The 24248-nt window shown below is 41.6% G+C and overlaps 1 protein-coding gene across 2 annotated transcripts; it reads right to left on the bottom strand.

The window, feature by feature from the left end:
• Positions 1-528: 528 nt before the first annotated feature.
• On the bottom strand, positions 529-23803 carry LOC108248950 (vinculin). Of its 2 annotated transcripts, none has more exons than XM_017438025.3 (21): positions 23636-23803; positions 13536-13606; positions 11696-11846; positions 10820-10928; positions 10138-10260; positions 9852-10012; positions 7544-7637; positions 7300-7447; positions 6735-6888; positions 6461-6636; positions 5825-6015; positions 4875-5074; positions 4346-4474; positions 4096-4245; positions 3860-3968; positions 3468-3770; positions 3260-3384; positions 2985-3170; positions 2305-2508; positions 2115-2219; positions 529-2004 (listed from the first exon to the last, which is right to left on the bottom strand). In XM_017438025.3, the coding sequence occupies exons 1-21, from the start codon at positions 23801-23803 to the stop codon at positions 1858-1860; spliced, it is 3204 nt and encodes a 1067-aa protein (XP_017293514.1). In that variant the 3' UTR covers positions 529-1857. The 2 variants fall into 2 exon arrangements, with proteins under 2 accessions (XP_017293514.1, XP_017293523.1); XM_017438034.3 differs by having other exon boundaries at positions 1858-2004; positions 7544-7634.
• Between the last annotated feature and the right edge of the window lie 445 nt (positions 23804-24248).

Here is a 24248-nt window from a genome sequence, read left to right as displayed (position 1 = left end):
ATGCATCAGCTCAGGAAGGCTGTATCACATCTACCATTTAACACAACCTGTCATATAACATTTATGGAGCTTAGGTTTACCGTATAAAAAGCTTTAAAGCTTTTGCAATAAATTTCCTGCCAATGCAACACAAGTTTTGTTCCTAATTAATCCTTAAACTGTCCTTTTTCATACAAGGCACCACTTTCAGCTAAGAAAACGGAACATTTCTTGACTTTAAATCATATTTTTCTTTGACTTTATTGCATCTTTGAGACACAAAATGTCTCAGCAAGAATTAAATCTAAACTGTTTTAAAATACTGATTGAAACATAAACATAACCAACTGTTTGACCTGTGAAAAATACAAATTTACACCTTAGCAGCGGGTTAATCCATGGAATAAAATAGCTTTTTTTTCCAGTTTGAACTAAATGATCAGGATAAGAACCATTTCAAGCTGATAAATATTTAAACTTAAGCAACAACGACAGCTTTTTGTAGTGCAAGCGTTAATGTGTAACAAAGATTAAACAAAAGCACACCTCCACGTGTTATAAAATGCTTTATTACAAAATTGTGAACAATGCTTTAGCACAATTGTGTTCAGACCCATTGAAACCCAACAGAGTTGCATAATTTTACAGGAAAAAAAAAAAAACACATCAAGGTTTGCATAGAGTATAACTTGATTATTTGCAAAAGGCCTAACTCAGACCAACCTAGACAAGTGTTTTTGAAGAAACTAGCACTGAGGCAGCTTGTACGAACAATACAAAAATTAAAACTAAAGTTTATCTAGCAAGGCACATCAGTTGGCATTAGATATTCAAAAGGACACTTCCACAAAAGAAACATCTTCAGATATTTTAAAGTATCTTCTGCAGTTGCTATAAAAGGCTGCTGGTTCTGTTTAGTGTATCGAGTGATGTTGGAACAAATCTGAGATGGTCGGTTTCCCCAGCTGTAGACGGTGTGCTTTGTGGTAAAGTTCGGCTTTTTTTCCCTTGACTATCTAGAAGTGTGCAATTCATACGTTACAAATAATGTGCTCAAAAAGAGACATACGAGTGTGTGGTGTTTACAAATAACAGCATGTGATATTAATGAAGTTCTGTCAGCTTGCTGGGGGAAATAAAATAATAAAATGTATATATTTCAGGCCTCTAAGTGAAGCAGGAGATTGCTTTTACATGCAGTCTCAATGCAGCACGTGAAACATCTAGAATGAGTTGATTTTCGAAGCTAATGTAAGTATCTTTGGCAGAACTATGAAGATAATAAAGACTGCTACAACTCCATTACAGCATGAAACGTAAAGAACAGTGTTTTGTTTTTATTTCACTTCTTTAAACGCAGAAGACTGTAAACAGACGTAACGCCGCTGAGCGCAGGCCTCGGCTGTACTTGTAAAAGCTCCTGAAGTTCATGTGTTCATCCTAGCCAAAACTGATTGAGTGATAGTGATCATGAAGTAATCGGTACAAACATATAAAAATGTTGTAAGTTAAATTTAACTTAATGCCTTCTGGATCTAGAAAAGACCAGAAACAACCCCTCATATTATATGAACGCTAACCTTCGATCAATATATATAGAAGTATAATCCTGGGATATGTCAAAAAAAAGGCTTTAATAATATATTTTTTTACACACTTCCAAGAAAGTAATTAACCCAGACTTTGCATTAATAGTCCCATAATTTAAATTATATCAGAACAGCAACCGATACAGACAGGACATGGGAGAAACTTTGCCCAGAATAAGATGTGGGGCGCTGATATCATTGCTTTGATAAAGCATATGTCTGTCCATTCGATGTCCTTGTGGACAGCTGGACAGAACCAGCACAAAGCAGAGGACCAGTGGCCGTTCTCTTACTGGTACCAGGGGGTCTTTCTGACCCAGTGGAGGGTGAAACCTGCATCTGTTCGGATCTTAATCGAAGCTGCCTCGGCCTCTCTGACGGTCTCCTTCACAGACTGCATCAGGTTCTGAGCATTGTGGACCAACATCTCAGTCGCCTGCCGCAGAGAGAATTAAGACCTTCAGTGGTGAGTGAGACTTGACTCTGAGACTTTAACCAAAAGATGTTATAAGATAAAATGAAGGCAATCATTTTCAAGGCACTCACCTGCTCTGACTCCTCTTCACTGATATTGGTTCGACCCAACATGGTGGCCTTAACTGTAGACAGGATTTTCAGCTGAGTGCTGATTGTGGGAATGCGCTCACACACCTGCAACCAAGTCGCAAAGACATGCAAATTTAAAAACCAGCACCAGTTTGCCCACAGCTAAAAGCCACCGTTCAAGCGGACTGACCTGGAGCAGGTTGGTCCGGATACGTTTGTCAGTGCACTGTTTGGCCACCTCCTTAGCCAGCCGCGTGACCTCGTCAGAAGCCTTTGCGATGTCCTTGGCGCACTGGATTAGGGCTCGCTTGTTTCCGCTGCCTCCACGCACCAAACGTGACATCTCTGCCATGAGCAGGGCCATTCGTTTTGCAGCACCGATGATATCATTTCCCTACGAGGTGAAACAGACACACAATCAATCTGAAAGCAAAAGCTTCTGATGTGCATTACTGTCTTTACTAAGGTGTCAAAAGTTAATACTATTTATGCAAACAATACCCAAGTCCATGAATGAAAGGATAAAAACACTGAGCATCAAAGGCAGTCATCCCAGTTTGTTCCAGGTAAACAGATGATCTAACCTTGGCTGATATGATACGGTTCCTGCATCTAATTTCACAGTAATATTACTGCAGTATTATCAGAAGTACCTCCAAAAGGTTTTGGTGGCCTTCCTCATAATAAAGCTCCTTTTAACTGTCTAATAATTCATAAATTGTGTGCAGAGTAATCAGATGAGTAGGTGGGCGTGCCTGCTTTTAAACATGGATGCATGGACCACCTCTGAGTGTCTGAATGTGCTCTGAGCATTTAGTTCCAACGAATGAATAGATGTTGGTGTCATGTGTAAAATTCACTCCGACTTACTTTGCTGGACCATTTGCCAGCTTCATCGTGAAGCTGCCGGGCGGCCACCATCATTGGCTCATTAACTATGTCGCCAGCCTTGTGTTCAGGGAATTCCTCATCCTTTTCCTCTGGAGGAGGAGGCCTGGGGGGAGGAACCTCACCCTCTGGAAGAGGAGGCTTGGGAGGTGCTGCTTCGTCGTTAAGCTAGGAGGGCAAAGCAGTTTGTCACTTACGTGCTCAAGCTTGTGTTGGTGATTTACCATCATCAAAGTTGTTCCTGTCTGAGGACTTACATTAAGCTGATCCAGTTCAGGAGGAGGTGGTGGGAAGTCTGGCTCCTGGGGCTGGAAGGCTTCCCTGACCTTAGCTACAGCACTGAGAATCTTATAGCCTGAGTCCAGAAAGCCTTTCTGAAGACCTGGTGATAAAAGGATACATTGCTGCTGATCAGATGGTTTCGCAAAATCAAAAACTTGGACTCTGTCATCAGCATCAACTTACTTGGATCCTGTATGTTTCCAGCCACAGCCTTTGCGTTCATTACCATGGGAGAGATCGTCTGGCTCAGTTCATCTGATGCGGCCTTCACCATCTCCCTGAATTTGGGATCTTCGGAATTTTCCACCTCGCGCTTTGCCACCAGGAGGATCCGGTTGGCTCTGCGGGCGATGCTGGTGGCACCAGCTACCAGCATCTGAGGCTGGTGATTGGTCATGGCCACACGGCACTTATCCAAGTCCTTCTTTATGGCGTCCTCGGAGGCGTCCAGCAGAGATTTGGTATCGATGGCTTCGTCCACCAAACCTAAACATACGCAGGGAACCATCAGGACTTCCACTGGGAAATCTCAAAGGGTTTTTTTGTGAATGATTTGTATAATTATAACACCTCACCTGTCATTTTCTCCACATTGTCAATCCACTGATTCTTCATCGTCTCAAAATGTTCATAGGCTGCCTGGTTGCCAGGGTTCCTCAACAAGATACGAGCAGCAGAAACCACCTAAAGATAATCCCAGCCATTAATTATAAATCCACTGACAATGAGAAATTCTTAAGCTCTGTGGCCTGTGATTCAGGGCGGAGGGAGGACAAAAACAGAAATGGATAAGCATTCAACCATGACATACTTGTGGTGTTAAGTCTCTTGTTGACTTGACGGCAGCCTGGATTCCCTCCACTGTGTTCTTGTTCGCCGTGCCCACAGCAGCCGCCTTCTCTGCTGTGGCACCAAGCCTATTGGCGTGGTTCTCAAAGTTGGCAGCCCTGTCTTCAAAAACCTGCACAAGGTTGAAAAACATAAAAGTGTTCCAAAAGAAATGTTGAGAATAATACAGCTGTAAATAATACAGGGAGGAGCAGAGTGATTGTACCACTGACCTCATCTCTGTTGGGGGCGTCGAGGGGGGCGGTAGCAGCCACTGCCAGTAATTTGATAGGAGTTGTTGTGTCACTGAAGATGTCAGAGACCTCCTGAGTCATTGCCTCCTGCATCTTTCCTTTCAGGTCCTGAGAAGAAGACACAGATGTCAGAACCAACCAGTAAACTCAAGGAGTCTTTAAGACTTTTAAACACTTGTCCTCAACAAACTTTAACACTATACTTTAAATAAAATTACAAAACGTTTCCTTTTCTCAATCATTTAATATTTTCAACATAAGTTTATCTCACTTTAAACATATTAAAATAGTAAAAAATGCAATCCTGTTCACCATTTCATACTAGTTAAATCATTTTGTGAACAGGATCTCTTCTTCCTCATCATTAAAATGCGATCAGTGAAAAGCAGTGAATGTTTCCCCACTACAAGCAACCAGCAGAGGGAGCTGTTTCCCTACGATCATTTATGAAACCTGACCGGATCAAAGTGACTCTGCAGGTCAGAAGGATTGTTCAGAGGAGTCTTACATTCAAGGCTTCTTTGAGCTGCTGGGCCACAGCCCGCGCCTGCGGGGAGTCCCCTTCGCCGCGGGCAGCCAGGTCAGCCAGCTGGGCCATGAGCTGCTCCACCAGCTCACACTTCCCCTGCAGCTCCGCCCTGTACGGGCCGGGCATGGCGTTGGCCAGCCTGCGGCCCTCTGCCACCAGGCCACGGATGGCCGCCTGACCTAAAAACACACACAGATACATGAAGATTCATATACAACAATTTAAAGCTTCACTATTACTTTTGGATGTAGTGATAACGACAAAAATGATTTCCTTCTACCACAGTATCACTACAATTAGATATAAATTAGTCATAACTATGAGAATCTTTTAAACTATTTAAAAGACTAAAAGCAGGGGTGTTTGAATCTACTTGTGCTGCTAAATAAAGATTAAACCTACACTCTGAAGAGAGTGACTGAAACTCTGGATTCAAAAGATGCTGAGTGTCCATAGAGGACCCTGTTTTTGCACACATGCTTAAATTCATCGAAGGCAACAACAAATTGTTTAGTTAATTCTCAGTTTGGAGTTTAAGAAAGCCAAACCATCAATCAAAATGGAAAAAATAAGAGATTTTAAAAAATTGGATGAAATATTTTCATAAATATACATGTATAAATAAAAATGTCCCCCGAAAATGATTTCTTGATAGTTTTAGTATCTTACCATTTGAGTGAAACACCGAAAGAAGTGTGTCTGTCTTGTTGTGTTGTTTTTTGTTCCCTCTTACCACACTTTTGTGGCCAGCCTCTCGTTCTACATGTCAAATGTTGTCTATGTTTTGGTGGAGCGAAGCCAAACCCAGAGAACAAGACAACAAGGCTGAGAGAGCATATTCGCATGTGTGCAGTGGAAGGAATGTGGGAGAGTGAAAGAGAAAACAAAGAGACAAAAAAAAGGTTTGGTAGGATGGAAGCCAGACTCACCCACACCGCTGTCGTCCACGGTGGGGTTGTCAATCCAGCGCTGCGCCTGTTCGGTCTTCCCCTGCAGGTGAACAGCTGCCTTCGCAGGTCTGCTGTTGGCCACAGCCTTGTTGGTCTTGGACTGCAGGTTCTGCAGGGCTGTTGCTATCTGTTTGGCTAAAGCTCTGGCCTCAGGTGTGTCACCTTTACCCCTATAAAGAATTAGATGGATGGATGGAAGAATTAGAAGTCATCCAGCAGGTTTATTCAAAACCTGAGGCAGTTGAGGTTCATTAACAAATATGGTAAAAAATAACCCATTTGTGTGGTTTTTCAGTTCCTTATTCAAGTAAACATTGCATAAATACTGTTCCTATTGAGCTGTGCACTATAAAGACCAACCTCTTTCAAAAACAGCACATCTGACAAGACCATTTTGTCAATTTATCTTTGATATAAACAACTTCCTGGTTACAGAAGTTAACAAATGAGCTTTGGTAATGATTCTAACACTGCCTCAAAATGTCTGAACGACTGTAACAAAGTGTGAAGAGTTCAGCTGTGTTCACTTACACAGCTGGCAGTCAATCTAAGACTTAACCTCAAATCTAAGCCCTTTATAAACAGGACTCATGTTGCAGTTGGTAGTTAACTTACTGTCTTCTGAGATCAGATAGCTTGGCCGTCATGGCAGCCAGCTCTGCAACGGAGCGCAAAATCTCGTCTCGCTCTTTGGGGTCCTCACACATGTCTGCGATCTTTCTGGCCTCAGCAAGGAGGGCCTTGATGTTCTCCTCTCCCCCTGGGCCACCGTTGGGGTCCGCGAGCCAGCTCTGCAAAAGGAGGTGAAGATAAAACACAGTTCAGAGATCACAAACTGGTTGTTACGAGCCCTGCTCTGTGAGCTCGGAGCTCTGACGTTAGCACTCACTTGTGCAGCGTCGATCCTTTTGGCGATGGCCTGCTTGGAGTTAGTCATGGCCTCCAGTTTGCGAGCAGCGTTTTCCACCTTGCCGGTGAGCACGTCGAGCCCCTGGGAAACCTGCTGGGCCTTCTGCATGGCGGCTGGGGATGCTCCTTGACCTCTGGTGTTCACAAAAACCATATGGATGTCATTACTTCCTTTTAAAAGCCACACTTGCTCGTTCTCCGTTTGTTTATTTAAAAGTTTAGGCCTCGGGGTCTTGTTTAAGAATAGTACTTCCAAACTCGTTTACTTAATCTTCAGAGGAGTGTTTTGAACAAGGTCTGAAAGTAGATAAGAGATTAATTCTTTACAGCTGCTTCTGATCCGAGGTGACTCAGCCTCTGGGGACAATCAGATTTCCTATCAAAGGGATAAACACTTCCACACTATAATCCCCTCTAATATGATAACTACAATAACACCAATAAGCCCACAGGGATGTTCAATGAAGCTCAAGCATGTGAGGAGCATTTATTAAAACCATTTACAATGAAAATAAAAACTATGTCTCTCATGATAAACATTGTACCTGGCTCTCATGTCAGAAACCTGGTCAGTCATCTGACCCAGAGTCTTGGCTGTGCCCAGAATATCTCTGCGCTCCTTCCCAGCACACAGTTCACCAACTTTCCCAGCTTCGTCCAGGATCTGCCGGATGGCCTGCTCGCCGGCGTCCCCTGGAAGCAAAACAAATCGGGTCAGATCAACTAATAACGAGCTCTGGTGTGACCAGCTGCAGAGTTAGCAGTACGAGGCACGGATTTTCTTCATACCTGGTTTAGCATTTGGATCCCTGAGCCAGTTTTTAGCCTGAGCCATCTTTGAGTCAATCAGCCCCAGAGCTCTCTTCATGGCCTCTGTGTCCTTTGGGTTGAAAAAAAAACTGAAATAATCTCCAAAGGAATCGATGCAACAACAACAACAATAATCGAACCTTATAAACATTTCATCTCTCTATAAAACATATGCTTTTAGATAACTTTCGCACTAGTTTCTAGTCAGTATTTCTGTAAAGTTTTGTGATAATATTACAGAATTGTTATATTCTTAAACAATCCAGTTATGACTTCATAAAACTGAGCTCTTAGTGTTCTGTCCACTTTGAGCCCATTACTAGGTCACTGCTAACATCTGGCAGGCAAAACAGTTCAAACCATGCTGTTTCCATCATTCCTTGCCACAGTCAATCCACAGTGTGTCATGTTATAAAAGCCAAACAATTATTTTCCATTGTATCTCATTCAGAGTGGATGGAAATACAACCGTCTGCCCGACAGCAACTGAGAGCTCTCCTTGCAGGAGGAAACAAAAAGGAGACTCATGAGGCAGGGGGACCGCATCAGAGGAATGAGTGGTTAAGTTTGTGGTGTTTTTTTCGTATAGTACAATAACACAAATTCTTGTAAATGCAGCTCAATCATTCATAGTTCGAAATGGGTTTCAAAACAAATCAGGCAGGTGTAAAAATGTAGCTTGTTTTAGAAACATACAGCGCACAAAACTTAAGCTGATGTCAAAATGGGTGGAAAAAAAAATCAAACAAGCGTGAATATCCTGTCATTGTCAACAACAGATAAATGCAAGGACAGAAAAGAGGAAGTAAAAAGGTGTGAAGTTTACAGCTTAAACATGCAGAGCATGCAGCTGTTGTTTCAATACAACTTCTTATGTGAAAGTGAGACACAAAACATACTGGAAAGGAATTTTGCACTGATTTTATATGTAAACAAACATTCACTCCAGTCAGGATCCAAACACAAAGAATCGTCATCTTTAGAAATTAGATGGGGTGCGATTCATGGTAATAAATGGGGACCGTGCGCGTTTAGTGCTCATTAAAACAAAGATTTGAGAGAAAACTAAACAGTAGTTGGCGGATAAAAACAAAAAGCTTGTCAGACTCTTCCATTAGGAGAAGCTTGATGTTCATTAACCTTCAGAGAATTCTTCTTAATGACACCAAATTCAATACTGCACGAGTCAGGTCAATCGATAACCCGACCGGTCAGGGACAAAGCAGTGTTTTAATGTCACAGAAGGAGGTGTTGACACAATGTTGTTATTATGATGCAAAAAGGAAACTTGAAAAATCGGACTAAACACTGCATAGATCAACATGTCAGCAATCCAACCTCTAAAATTCATAAAAAAGCCCTTTTTCACTGATAAGTCTATAAAAACATAAGCTTAAGTCGATCAGACTCCAAGCTGTAACGACTCAAAAGCACTCCATGGCACCACAAAAAGCACAATACAACACACTCATCTGTCAGACATGCTGCAGCTGCACAACCAGGGAGTGACAGAGGTGGGGCTTACCTTCTACAGGGAGTGAAGTGAGAACAAACGGTAAAAACATAGAAGGAACAACATAAATGCAAACGTTCAGACAGCTTACACATACAAACTAACAGCCGCTACAACGAAAAAGGAAAACAATTGTTTCATGCAGGAAACTTTCCCTAACGCATCAAGACAGTAAAAAGAAAGAAAAGGCAGAGCTGAAAAAGATTAGGGAATAATTTGACAAATAAATCACCTGTACAGAAACACAAAGAGTGCAAAGAGTACGTCTGCTTTTTTACCTACTGTATGAAGGCCTAACTGCAGGAAAAGTATTTTTCACACCTATCAAAAGCGTCATGAGGCAGCTTCCTGTTGTGTGGAAGTCTTTTTAAAAACACGACTGCTATTTGATTTGAATGAAAAATGCATACAATAAAAACCTAAAATTTGAGCATCCGAACAGTCTCTTCTTTCAGTGCAAGTCTTTTTGTAACGATTGCTAGAAATAAATGAGTAATGGTTGTTTAACTACAAGCAACACTGCAGCTTTTTTATCACTTGATCCAAATCTGGAGAACATGCAGCATTAAGAGGCACGACTCTCAGAACAAACTGCACGCTGGAAAAAAAAGACAGATGGTATTATATCCGACCATCTGTCCAAATAAGTGCCCCAGGGATCCGGTGCTGAATGACTTATAATGGTGATTTAACCTTTTCTTGTTAAATAACAGGTAAACATAAATGCTATTTAGCTCATACAACTTGTGAAAACCTGTTTACTGCCCCCAATACCTTGTTGGCCCAGGCGTCTTCATCCCAGGACGTAAGCTGCAGAACTCTGATGATCTCATTTATCTCAGCGCTCATCTTCTCGAAAGTAAAGTTCCGGTTCTTTAAAGCCTCTTCCACACCCTGGCTCCCAGATGTCTTGGTTGTCACAAAAATCTTTATACCTGAAATGAATGATATCGCTCAAAATTTAGATTCCAACAAAAACAAAACGCCTCAGGGTTAAAAAAAAAACTTGGAGTAAGAAAGAGATTCCTCTTCATAAATTAAAAAAAAACAGAAACCAAACCTGAGATGAGGATGGGGAGTAGCTCTTTGACTGTGTTCATTGAATTGACCAGCATCACACGATGCTCCTGATGGGTAAGCTCCTGCTGCCGCTCATCTATCATCTTTGCCATCTTTGTCATACCTGGAAAGAGGTTGGGTCATTAGTACATTTTCATTTATAAAGGCCATTCTTGGGCTGTTGCCATCCTATATTTGTGATTTAATCATACGGAGAACAGCTGATTCTTACTCTTTGCGCTCAAATGATCAGTTCGGACACTTTGTTCATTTTTCTCCGCACAGAATTGGGAAAAAGGGCTTTTGAATACTCAACTAATCGGCTCAACTTGCATGGAACATGTTGCAAAAAAAACTGGGAATTAACTGAACTTATCTCACTGAGCACCTTTAAGACCAGATCAAAAGCACCAGAGAAGGCGACTTTAAATTTTAACTGTTTTCAATAATTCTTTGTTAGCATTTTAAATCATGTAATTGTTATTGTCCTGTAACCTTGCTGCCTCTTGGCCAGGACTCCCTTGGAAACGAGGTTTTCCTGGTGAAATAAAGGTTAAATAAAAATAAAAAATGTAATTTAGGAAAGCATGTTTTTAAACCCAACATTTAAAGGATCTGAATCAGTCAATAGGTCATCCAAATTGTACTGAGACGCCATCTTGGCGCCGTTTAAACAGACAGACCTGGTCCCAGATTCTTTGTGTAGGTGATAAGGTCCTCCATGGTCTCCACAAACTCCGCCACCGTCAGATACTCCAGAATGCCTTTGCACACGCGGATGATTTTGCGGACCTATAAAACAATAATTGGATAAAATGACAAAACTGACAACAAAAGCTTATTTAAACACATCGCTGAACTCTCAGAGTCAAGTGATTATGTAAACACAACTGGCTTCTTTCCCCCTCCTCACATTCCCTCTAATTCCAAACTGATAAAGCCGAATGCTGACATTCCAGCCTCTTTGTCCTCCTTCCCTCTAGTGTCATGTAGACTGCTGGAGTCACCACTTGGCTACACGGAGCGCTCCCTGAGCTGCATCGCAAACATGACGGCACTGCTGACTGATGCTGACTGCTGACTCCTGCTGACTCCTGCAGACGTGTCGGGATGCCTGATATGTGCTCCCGGATTGCTGATCTGCAACTTCTCTCTTTCGGTTACTGTCCCTGAGTGGGAAAGAAGGACAGGGCCCGATACATGACACCTCTGTCTGATTTAGGATGTAGAGAGCTGTTTCAGTCAGAAATATAGACAGTACCTCAGGCTTGTGTAGTATTTTTAGCTAACTTTAACTCCTAAGCAGCAAGTATTGGTCGCCGAATTGTCATCAAGCTCACATCATCAGATAATTTGGTTCACAGGCCTGAATGATGCTGACAATTGCTACAAAAATGAGGTGGGCCTGAATAAACTGTCTACCTGTAAAGAATGATCAAAATCTCAGTCTTCTACAAAACTCTTCCCTCTGATTTTATTGTTAAGCAAACAGATTGCTCCCAATAAACATATGTTTCATGTAAGATTAAAAACGGAAAAGTGAATCAACGAATAAATACCTCCGCCTCGTCGAAGGTAAGGAGCAGGTCAGAAGTGCCGGACAGGATGCCCCGAGACCCATCGATGAGGTAATCCCGGGCAGGAACGGAGTACGGGTCAGCTCTCAGCATGGAGGCCGCCTGCACCAGCTTCGCGCACGCGTTCTCCACTCTGTGAAAAAACAGACAATCGATTTGTTATTACATTAAAAAGAAAGAACATCCCAAAATAACTGCTGCCGATTCTGATTGTTTTGATTTAAAAGACAGCGTAACATTACAAGTGAAAACGGCAAATAGCTGTAGGTAGAAACTTTGAGATGCAGCTGCTGCTGTGCAAATGTGACCTTGTTTCATTTCCTTTTAATATCATTTTTGGCATTTTATGCAAACACAACAGTGGAAGCTTGAGTCTACATAAAATACTCCTATAACCTTGTTGACACTGTATGCTAAAGACAAAAAAAACAATTATTCACATTAAGTAATACTTATCATTTTTACTGTTTATTCCTTTAGATCAAAAAGAAAACAGAACAGATTCAATTGAGTCTTCTACTGTACATCTGTTATAAATTAATTGTAATGAAATAATAGACACTATAAAAAAGAGGGGTTCAATAAAATAAAACACCATACAATAAAAATTCACCATACAGCCAATCAACAAAAAATTTGCTCATTAATCAGCACCAATGGCAAAGTAATGATAAAAGGTCTGCTGGTAGCAATGTGCTGAGTAGATTATAAAGCTTGAAAAACTGAGGGGGGAAAGAATACAAAAGGTGTTAAATGTCTAAAATGTAGTTTAACTTGCATTAACAGGATATGTGAAACTCCCTTCTGACCGGCCTTGACCTCGTTTACCACCAGCTTGCACAGAAATGTAAACGATGATGAAAAAGTTGCCTCCTGGGCGTGACGCGCTCCGTGATCTCCGGAGTGATTCGTACATGCCACCTGCGTAGCATCAACAGCCCATCTGCACATGGAAACGGGCAGGACGCCAAAGGACCGACACATGTTCCACTTCCCACTTTTGTTGGAATAATGGCGTGTTGTTAACATTTTCCACACTTTAAAGAGCCGCAAAGGAGCCAAACGGAATGATGTGACGTTAAAAGGAAGTGTCCTGTCAATAAAGAGCTTTTATATTCTGTACGTTTAAGATAGTAAAACCTGACGTGTGTCTCTGTCTGCTGTGTGAGACAGAAGCATATTTCAGCGTGCACTAGCTAGAAACGGCCACAAAATAACTGGAGCCTGGCAGACTCTATATTTAGTTAGGAGGGGTGCATTCCAGCTCATGTGCTGATGGATGACGACAGGGTGACGATGTGACTTTGAGGCGCCAAATGCGTTGAGCCCCGACAATCTGTGCCTGCCAACGCATTTTATCCCCGACCTTTTTTTTTTGGGAGGGGGGGCTCCAACCCTCCCCCCATTTTTCATTTACAACAAATCTGTGAAAAATTGATACAGACGTCAACTGTTCCCACGCTAAAAAAAAAAATTACCTGATTAATCTAATCCCCTCCCCCAACTAATGTGTTGTATTTCTTATGTTAACCAGAACACAAAGCTGCATTCGCAGACTGGCAACTTGCTTCTGAAAAGCAGAAAAGCAAAGCAACTCCTTCCAGATCAAAAAGTATTTCAGGAACACCAGAGCAGGACTTCGAGGCACTTAACATGCCATGTCTGACCTTTGCCTGGGCACAAGCGGCCATTTCTGCAACAGACAAAGATGGAAAGAAAGCCAAAGAGAACCACTAGTGGGTCCCATTCCACGTGGAGAGGGCTATCCTTAAAACATTTGAGGCGTTTGCCAGAGTTGAGATTTACTGCGCTCTCTGCTTACTTGATGAAAGCTGGTGGCATGTCCCTTTTCATGAGCTGGTCCTCTGTGGTTTGTACGGTCTCCTTTCCAACCTGGAAAACACAAACATTCTTTCAGTAAAATCATTTATTGCAAACGTTGTCGACAAATTTCCCAATTTTGTCATTCATTTCTCTTTATCTCAGAGAGTCACAGGGCACAGGCATGTTTTCCTGCATGAGCTGAAAACCGGTTCTGCTGGGCTCGCCGTACAGGTCAATGGTACATTAGGTTACCAAGCTCTGCAGGTAAACAAGGCAAACTACGTAGCAGCCATTACAAACTGAAATGCCTTCTCGAAGAGGCCTCTCGACAGTTTTCCATGAGAATATTTAATAACCGTTGTCATTTTTTGTCTGAATTTTAGGACATGCTACACAATGCGATGATGTGGGCCAAATCCAGGCAAACTTATATTTTGTACTGCTGTTTCATTGTGCTCTTCTTGTAGATTTTGGTTAATATATTTAAATATTTTACCTTTTTATCAGGATGTCTTATAAGAGCGCTGCTTGCTGACAATACGGTAGAAGAAATGCTTCTTTCTTGTAGTTTTATACAGTTAATACGTCAGACGTTTTACTATCTAATGAACAATCTAGATAAATGTATAATTTAAACCATCTTTCATTTTTCTTTGTGTTGATCTTTGCTTCAATCATTCAGCCAATAGAGGACAAATCAATGCTTTGGTCTCATGTTTCCTTTGCTGAGTCTGTAATATACTGTAGGTATGAAAACACACTTTATGTTGGTCATTGTAAACAATATTTTGTCACTTCTTTGCCTAAAAACGTAAATGAAATCATTTTGCACCATTATAAGAAGTTCATTATTATTGAAATCAAAGATAAGTAATGTTTTAGCTTATATCCATACCAAACATTTTAAGTAACATGAGAGCAGTTTATACATCAGAAGTGTGTTATGCAAAAAAAAAACTTGGTTTTTTTTGGAACCACGTCCTAATGCTTGACTATCAGATCTGTTTTTTCCCTCGAGCAGCTTTATGATGTGAAAAGCAGGGTGAACGCTCTGCTTCACGTAGCAAAATGTTTTCACCACACAACATGCCATCACCTTTCTGAGGTCTGGCCTCTCGACTCTCCCACGCTGAGCCGCTGTGGGTGAGAACACATGTGTTCAAAGGGAAACATTATTAATACCAACTTAGGCCGAATGGCCTCCATCATCACCCGTGAAGGAAAGTCAATCTTGTTCCTTTTGCATGAATATTTTCACAAATAAGTCTAAATGTCACTAACGTGTCCAACATGCTGAGCTTCAAGATCATTCAAACCTCTGAGGCGTCAGATCAGTAATAAAACAAGTGAAAAATGTTCAAAAATTATAAATAAATTGCTTACTTTAAAATATTTATATTATTAAAAGCATACATGTAGTTACAGAATGTCTGTCACTGGCACCAACTCATTAATGACTAATCAGAAATAACCAAAGAGACCAACAACAAAATACAACAATCTTTCCTTGTGTTTAAGCTACTCGGGGAGCCTTTTGGATTCAGCGGTGTGAATTAACATGTCAGACTAAGGCAGTAGCTGAGCCATTCCAGCTGGTTAACATGGAGGCAGTAATGGAGCAGAGCAGACAAGCATTTCTCACTCCCTTTTCACTGGGCCTGGGGGACCTGGGAGTAAGAAGGGGGTTATAAATTAGGGCAAAAGGTTGTTCTAAACTAAAACTAAAAGCACGCCAAAGGAAACTGTGCAGCTTAAAGCAAAGTGTCAGCGTACAGAATGCACAAAGCGTTACACGAATGAGAAGCTCTGAACAAAACCCACGACCACTAAAGTTGCCCCGTCATACCGAGCTTTTGCTTTAGGCCACAAAACGTCTCTCCTTTGAGGTTTTCTTTTTCTGTCTTTCTCAGATTTAACTGACTGGAATTGGAAAAAAAAAAGCACATAAAGACCCCAGATCAAATGTTTGTTTTTTTTCTTCCACACAACAGTTTTTTGTTATCAGCAAATAAAAGCAATCCTTGTGAACCTGACCCATTTTTTTTTTCCTTTGTTAATTCGCACAGCGCTTAAGCCGGGGTCGAGACGCCTCCTTTCCACATCAGCGGAATGATGTCCGTGTACTGCAGGGTTAAAATTGATCCAGCGAGGATAAAAGTCCAGCAGAGGACGTAGGAAAGGAGCTGGTGGGAAGTGGAGTGCTCTGATTGAAGCAACGATGCTGCTGTCACTACGCTGCCTCCACATTTAATGTCTTAAATACAAGCAAACACCAACACAGCGGCGAGCCATCTGGTTGCCATGGGGGAATTACCAAAACAGGAATTCAGCCAACTTCAACTTTTCATAAAACAGACTTGATGTATGAAAAGGGAGATTCTCGCCCCCGTGGATTTGTAGTTTTAAAGTTTCGCAGGAACCAGAGCGAGGAGACATATCAAAAACCGAAACAGGAAGCAAGCAGCAAACTTTTTCACATGTAAAAATCTCCAGGAGGAAGAGATGAGCTCATCCAGAAAATGAAAAGGCTACATCAATTTTCAGTTTCTGAGGACGACGTTCAAGAAGAGTCTGAAGGTTGTTTCAACCTCAGAGAGAAAATAAGATTTGCCGACACAACAGATACGAAACATCTCTGGTGAGTGGCGGCAGTCAAACAGGACACGGTCCCAGCACTGAAGTAGACCACAGAAGACTTGTTCTGTTAAACTGAAACACTTCTTGCTTTGTTTCAGTTGAAATTTAATATTATTCAATGAATCAGGAATGTTTTCATCTTGAATTGTCGAAATTGTAGTAATCCACCTCACAATAGACACATTTTACGTGAAAAAAAAAAAAAAATGTAAAAGGAGCCCTACTTATGTAAATCCAGTGAACAGAATCATATTTCTGCTGAATAACAAAGACTAACAATGTAAGAAGCTCCAGAAGCAGCCTTGTGACCTCAGAGAGCCGATTCTCCGACAGAATAGCCTGCTCAACTCTCTCGAGTGATCTCAGAACAGAATTGTTTAGACAACACTAACATTCACACAAGCTCAAGTCAAGTTCAGGCACGAGCTCAGCCAAAGAAGAAGATAGGGAGAATTACAGAGAACAGTGTGGAGGGGCCTGGGGCTGAATGAAAACTGTATTAATGAGCATTGAGTCATTCTCTCCCCAAAGCATCATGCAGGAATCTATAAAACCGTGCAAATATGAGACTCAGGGTGCACTCAACAGGTCTTCCCTTTCCTCTTCCCTTACTTAGCCTCTTCCTGTTGTCTGAAGTTTAGAAACAGTCTGCAGCAGCCATCCACGTCGTCCAGTCAGACCCCAGTTTACAGCTGTTGTCAAGCAGTGTGGCCCTTTTTACTATTTTGAGCCTCCATCACAATTTCAGTCCATATGCTGTCAACGTGAACAACAGTCAGCTTTGTCATACGGCCCAGGATGACACTTTCAAACTGCTACTCGGGTGAAAAACCCAAAAGAAAAGTTAGAAAATAAAAACAATAATAAGTCAAATAGAAACAAAACGTAAAATCTACTGAATAATTTCTTATTTCACATTACACAGGGTCAGTCTCACCCTCTTCTAAGCTGACATACGACATTAATGCCTGTCGGCCTCATTTACCACGTTTGTGCCTGGATTGGAAACACCGACGGTCCTTTAACTGCACCCCCTGAGTAGAAACCCTGTTTTGTGAAGTAGCTTGATAAAGTGGCTGCTTCTTCAGAACAGCCGCGGCTTTGTTGACAGCCAACCCATCCCTCGAAGAGGAGAAGAAAGGCCGCTCTGAGAGCTTCCATGTTTGCCAAGACAGAGCCTGCTTTTTCGCCTGTCGAAACGTTTTAGCGCAATGACGTGGCAGCCAGCGACCACAAAGATATACGGCGGCACAATTCTGGCAAATAACAAGAAACGTAACGCATTTTTACTCTACACAAATGTACTTCCTCACAAACGCAGGACACCGATTAGCACTTTAAAGGACCTTGCCGTGCAATCTGATTAAATAACATAATAAAGACACATTTAAACAAACATTCATAACACCAGAAACCTCTGCATTCTATGATATCAGCTATCATTTGACTAAGAACGACTGAAGCAGCTGACAGATTTCACTAAAAGGTCAATGGCTTTCCTATATGTCAAGTGGTGTCAAACATTATTTATTAATTTGGCTCCGGAAGTGGTGAGACACGATGCATCAGAGGTGATGAAAGCCACAAATCAAATAGCCTGCTTGGCCGTGGTGAAATGGCCCCTGCAGCCAGAGGGAATATATCGCAAGTATCTCATGTTGCAGGCGCTTAACAGCACTCATCAGCCTCTTCTTCAAAAGTAAACGGAGTCAATCGAATGTTGCAAGTCACCTATGATTTTTTTTTTTTTTTTTCCACAGAACGATGATTACTAACAGACAAGAGAAGCAGATGACACCGAAAGCTTCTGCTGGCAGTTGAGAAGGAAGTAATGACAAATTACGTCCATAAAGGGGACATAAAGCATTGCTTTAAATGTTCCATGCAGGCGCAGGAAAGGCATTTACCAGATTTGTGCAAAAGAAAAAAATCATACATTGGAAAAATGAAATACTTTAACCTACAAATAAAGTTCAACAACTACACATAAAACTGAATAAACTAGGTTTTTATAAAGGTAACTCAGATCTAAAAGCCCAGTCACTAAACTACTCAACTAGATAAATAGGGGGTGGCACAGCGGTGGTTAGAGCTGTCGCCTGCCAGCAAGAAGGTTGCAGGATCACATCCCGGCCTGGGGCCTTTCTGGGTGGAGTTTACATGTTCTCCCTGTGCTCACCTGGGTTTCCTCCCACAGACCAAAAAACATGCAGGTTAGGTTAACTGGTAACTCTATAATTGACCCTAGGTGTGAATGAGAGTGTGAATGGTTGTTTGTCTCTATGTGGCCCTGCGATGGACTGGAGGGTGTCCCCCGCCTCTCGCACAGTGACTGCTGGAGATGGACACCAGCTCCCTGCGACCCAGAATGGAGAAGCGGGTAAAGAAAATGGATGGATGGAGGGAACTTGCTAACTAAAAAGGACAAATTCAGTGACAGTCTAAAAGGCAATAAGTCAGTTTATTTGGCCTAAGACCATAGATATGGGTAGTGTTTTAACTTTTATATTTGCTGAATTTCAGACCAGTGCAAGTAAACTTAAACTGGCCTGATTCAGTTTTATCTGGATTTGTATGAAATGCTAAGAAAATCATTTTGCAATATTCACTTTGTAGTCTGGTGATGCTCTGCTCCCAGTGAATACTGGGGGACTTTTTCTACCAAATCATTTAACTTTGGTTTTATTTTTTTTTTTTGAAAAGCAACAATGCAGGTGCAACATATTTCTTTTCGTCAAGATCTGCGGCCTCAGACGGCATCCTGTCCCAGAGGGGAGCAGACAGCTGACGGGTCTTCCTGACTTGACTTCCCGCATTTCCTTTTCAACACACTCCTCCGATTCACCCCATCCTGACAAATCACCATCCAGAAGTAAAAAAAAAAAGGGAAAAAGAAAATCCTCAAAGCAGCTATGCATTTGTCTACAGACTAGGCTGGCTGTTTTCACTGGAACTATACAACCTTTGGACAATTCCCAAGAGGACATAATTAAGTGTTAAACAACATCAATGGTTCCTTTAGTCAAACAGGAAGCTTGAACACCAGGTAATAATGCTTTTGTGTGCCTTTAAAGCACTTAAGAAATGGGTTTCCTGTCTGTAAAGGGCTTACAGAAATCATTTAAAACAGTATTTAGAAGTGCAACTAAAACCAAACCAAAAAAAAAAATCCAACCAAATTTCTAAAATATTTCTTCATACTTTCTTCTTTTGAAGCTTCCGCATTCCCGTCAGTATTAGGAGTTTCAAGAAGATACAAAAGAGTTGCAAAAGAGTTGTTTTGCGCTCACGGTTTACTTTAAGTGTCATCCGTCTAGTAGCTGCATATTCTCGGGGTTGCGCAAGAACATTGCAAAAGAGAGACGTTTACAGCCAGCAGTGGATCCACAAGTCACGTCATGAGAAACCCTTCAGCATAAAATCACAGGTACTTTTTTTTACTTATCTTACCCCTATAAAAGTCATCTATAAAAGTAATGAAGTGCAAGAGTCCTTACATAAAAAAGGCTGCATACCACACTCTGAAGGCTGATTGATGACACAGATAAAAAAAAACCTTCTTCCGTTTCTCACAGCAGGAAGTTATTGCAGCTCTCAGACTCATTTAATACATAAAAGAACTTTTTCTTTAAATGTAAGGAATGTTAAAAAAATAAGTAAATAGAAATGCTTAAAAACTAGAGTAAAAATCATTCAATCTCCAAGTAGTCTGTGCCGGTAAGGTTTTAGCTCTGCTCCAAAAGCGGCCATTTGTCTAACTTTTTATTTTTTTGGCACAAGTGTTTGAGGCACTCTCCTACCGTACGGACTATTTTCCCTCGACAGCTGACCACATTCGACTAGGTCAAACACAAAAGAAGCCGACCTTCCTCTTTTCACTTCAACTCTGAGGTTTCCCTGGACAGAGTTGTTCATTTAACTAATAATAACTGTGCACAGTTCCCCCGTTCACAGGAGCACCCCTTTCTGAGTTGGGTTACGGTCCTGCATGTTGGAATTTCTGCACATTCCTGAAATTCCTTTTTAATTGATCTGCCTTTCATTGTCTCAACTTAAAAAAAAAACACCTTGTGTAGTGATGATAAAATCCATCTTCTTCCTCTGAAATCTTCAGACAGAAACCATTCACCACTACAGAGACCACAAACATGCAGCTTATGGTTTTGCTAAACTTCCATTTCTGAGTCACGGCTGCACCTTTTATTTCCATGCGTCTGGAACAATGGGATTAAACTCCTTCAAGTGAATAATTTCAAGTTTGGCACATTTGCACCTGATGTTCTCAAACAGGTTTTGTGCAAACCCCCAAAAAGTAAACGTCACCTCATTTCTTTTCTTTTTTTTTTTCTGGAAATGAAGAACTCTATTGCAGCCATTTGATTAAGTCACTTTTTTGGGAAAGATTTTTGGCCCAAACATTTTCCCGCTCAGTTGAAAGTCTTTATCAGCTGCGTTCACACTTCTTCCTCCGAAATCTTCCCGCAGAAATGATGAAAGACGAAAACCTGCTCAACGTGAGGTTGTCAGGGAAACAGACTGTGAAGTAAGTAGCTTTTTCTCTGACCCAATCTGTGAAATCGTCTAGAAAAAAAAAAAGTCGTTAAGACACAATTTCACCTTCCTTTTTTGAATGGTTCTTTTCATGCCAGCGACGGACTTCACAGTAATAACTTTACTTCAACTTAACACCATGTCCATGTATAAGAGACAAACAAAATATGTGCAAAAATCAACTTCTTTAAAAGTAAAAGATAAAAGCCACACTAAGCTTTGCAACGTATGACTCATGGGACCGAAACCAGAATAAATTGCATCTGATCCTGAACTTCTATGATCTCATAACGCCATCCGTGTTGTAATGTTGCCACAGCAACTGGAAATAATTACAGACTCTTGGGTTCATTCAGGCCACTGTTGGAAACATCTGATTATAATTTTTTGTAAAAAACACGTCCAGAAAGCCTGTGTAACTTCATCACTACACGAGTACATTTTTATCGTCATTTCTATATTTAAATACGCAACGACTGAATTATTCACTGCAGCACTGCAATCAGAAAGAATTTCAGCTAAATTTACACCAACGGCAAAGCTTCAAGCTTCGTTTTGAGTCATCATTTGGCTCCTCTCGAACAATTAGCTGTTATATTTTGTCTGGAAAGTACTGAAACTAAAACAACTGTAAGCAGCATGTTCTAAGAAATCAGTTCCTGCTCTGTATAATTTTTGTTACCACACGTTAAATTGCATTTTGCCAATGCCGATGATGTAATCAGCCGTTCTGCCGTCTATCCATCGTTATAATTATTACTCTCACTTGCTTCTACAGACATCCTTTTACGACTCTGTTCAAATATCGACCCAATAAAAAGGTAAAAGGCTGCCTCGAATACAAAAACGGGATGGGTTAAGGAAATGCTCCAGCTGTGATAGCGCTGGTTAACTGATTTCCAGCTTTGTTTGTGGGAGAGGCCTGCTGTTAGGATGACGTCAAATACAAACATACCATTTACCCACCTCTCTGTCCCCTAGGAGGAAGGAAGCTATTTGGGTTCAGACATAAATAATGGAGAATATGAGGTGAAACCCTGATGTTTTTGAAAAGGGAAGAGTGCAGAATGAAGCTAACAAGCTTGAAACAATTACAGACTATGAAAGCTAATAAATAAATTGCAGGGAATTGGGTCAGGGTGCCTCTAAATGACACATTCCTTTGCCGTCGCCAGAGTAATTGTCCAAATTTATCACCCGGCTGGGAGATTTTGGCTTGGCCAGACTGACAGAGGAAGCAACGCACTGTGAAAATGTCCGTTTTAATTTCGCCTGTATCCTTAATTTTCAGCTCAAGCCACGGTATCTGACAGCCCTGCCGCATCTCGCTTCCTTTGAGAAGAACTTGCCATGCAGCGCTTTGTGTTTAAAGAAGATTAGGAAGAAAATGCGGTGTCATTTCCACACAGGCTGACGTGACAGCAACATTACCACTTTGAAGAACGTGACTACGGCGAAACTATTTTTGACTCCATTCAAACCACAGATGCCCTGGTCAAGATGTGGTTATTTCTTGTTTTCCAAAAAAAGCAAAAAGATGCATCATTTGCAGCCCTTAAATACTTATATTACAGAGTAGACAGAAAAATATGATGGTCACCAAAGGCAGCTATATTAAGGAATTTAAGTCAAAATATAACTACTAGTTTATCTCTTCAGAGGAAGTTTTATTTTTGAATGAAGGGGGTTTGTTTAAAAAAAAAAAACATTTTAGATTAAGATATGTGGATCTAGGTTTTATGCAAAAAGTGAAAAAAACTAATCAATAATTTTAAAACAAATGAAAAAGTACTATTTTCACTATTTCATCTGACTATAAATTGTTTGTTTAAACAGTGTTTGTCAAGAATATCTGATCATTCGGATTATTTAAGGTTGGTCATACAAATATGTCAAAGAGGTTTTGCTTTTGGTAGTGTTGGTTGGTTTGTTGGGGTGACAAAGGAAACAGCTGATTAAATATCGATGCTGGTTACAGGGTCAAACATCAAGTTCACAGGTGACCCAACCGTGATCCAACGTCAAACTGCACGGCTGGGCACCTCATGGGTCGAGGATGATCCCTACTGATTTCAAGGCCACAATGTCAAACGGTCAAGATTTGTCAAAGGCTTGTCTATGGTTCTGTTCTCTGTAGAGTTGTTTGTCCGTCTGTTACCTATAAACTAAGTTCTCAGGAAATTGATAAAGGTTTTGGTGGTGATCCGGGGCCACAACCCAGATCAGACTAATTCTTAAAGGCATTATGGCGTTGGCAAAGGTGCTTCTAGTTTCCCGTTTAATTAAATCAAATCAACACAAAAAGGTTCATTATGAAAGCTGTGGAAATAAGTCCCAATTTTAACTTTCGACCAATATGGAAAATGAGGATTCTGAGTCATAATGGGGTAATAATAAGTGGTGCAGCCACATCTTTTTGAATTACACTTGAAACTGGGCCATAAATGTTTATGATTGTTACACAAATGGCTGCTAATTTCCCTGTCTGTGCCAAACTACACTGTGTAACTGAGTTATATGTGTCATATAAATGTTCAGAAACAGTTGCAGCAGTTTTTTCTCTGTATATAAAAGCTTCAGTGGAGAAGCGGTGCCTACACAAACCTATGGCAGCAGGCGGCTACAGAGAGGAGGCAGGGCATATTTTCATGGGGGGGAAAAAAGGGCGTCACTGCCCTTTGCCCAGAGCCGATCCACTTTAGGAAAAGTTTTAGAAGCTTTACGTGCTCATCTCGCGGGGCGCCTCCTTACAAAATGCCGGGCGGTCCGGTTACAGTTCCGACAGGTGAGGCGCTGCGTTTGAGAAGTTCTAGTGGGACACAAAAGCGACAGGTAGGCGCCCGACGAGCTCGCCTGCACAGAACCAGGGGAGCTTCAGCGAACAGACAGAGGGGGTAGAAAGTTGCTCACCCGAACGAGGTTGCTAACGGCCGCCTGGACGGCAGCAACCGGCGCCGACAGGTCCGGGATAGCCTTCCCGTCAACTTCACCTTCTTCGTGCATTATCACCAGATGGGATATCTGCTGAGCCACCGGCTCCAGGATACTTTCTATCGTCTTCGTGTGAAACACCGGCATCGTGGCAGCTTCTCGGTTTGCTATGCGGAAGAATTTCCAACTGCCTGCGACAGTTCCCTCAAACTTTCCCGTCGGAGGAGCGCGAAACGACCCAGAATGCGTCTTATCCGAGGGCAGCGTGAGGACTTCAACTACTCCCGTGAAACCATCAATGTGGAGGAGGAGGGGGGGAAAAAAAAGAAGAAGATCCTATCAGAGCGCGAGCAACCGAAACGTCACCCAAGGCGGACCAATCAGAGCGCAACAGGACACGTTCTGACGCCTCTGATTGGTCGTTTGGAGTGTCGCTCAGCATTAGCACCTCCCGCTTCCAGACGGGCCGAGTCTGCTAGAGATCCGAGCGCTCCCTAAATTACGTAATAGCTCCACATGTCCAAAAAGGGAAATATTTGTCTACTGTTAGAGACGAGAGGAATTCCAGCCGCTGTAGGTTTTACTAGACTGA

The sequence above is a fragment of the Kryptolebias marmoratus genome, linkage group LG17 (assembly GCF_001649575.2).
Source record: "Kryptolebias marmoratus isolate JLee-2015 linkage group LG17, ASM164957v2, whole genome shotgun sequence".
Classification (NCBI taxonomy): Eukaryota; Metazoa; Chordata; class Actinopteri; order Cyprinodontiformes; family Rivulidae; genus Kryptolebias; species Kryptolebias marmoratus.
The sequence above is the reverse complement of the archived record's forward strand: the minus strand, read 5'-3'. Positions and strand labels throughout refer to the sequence as shown.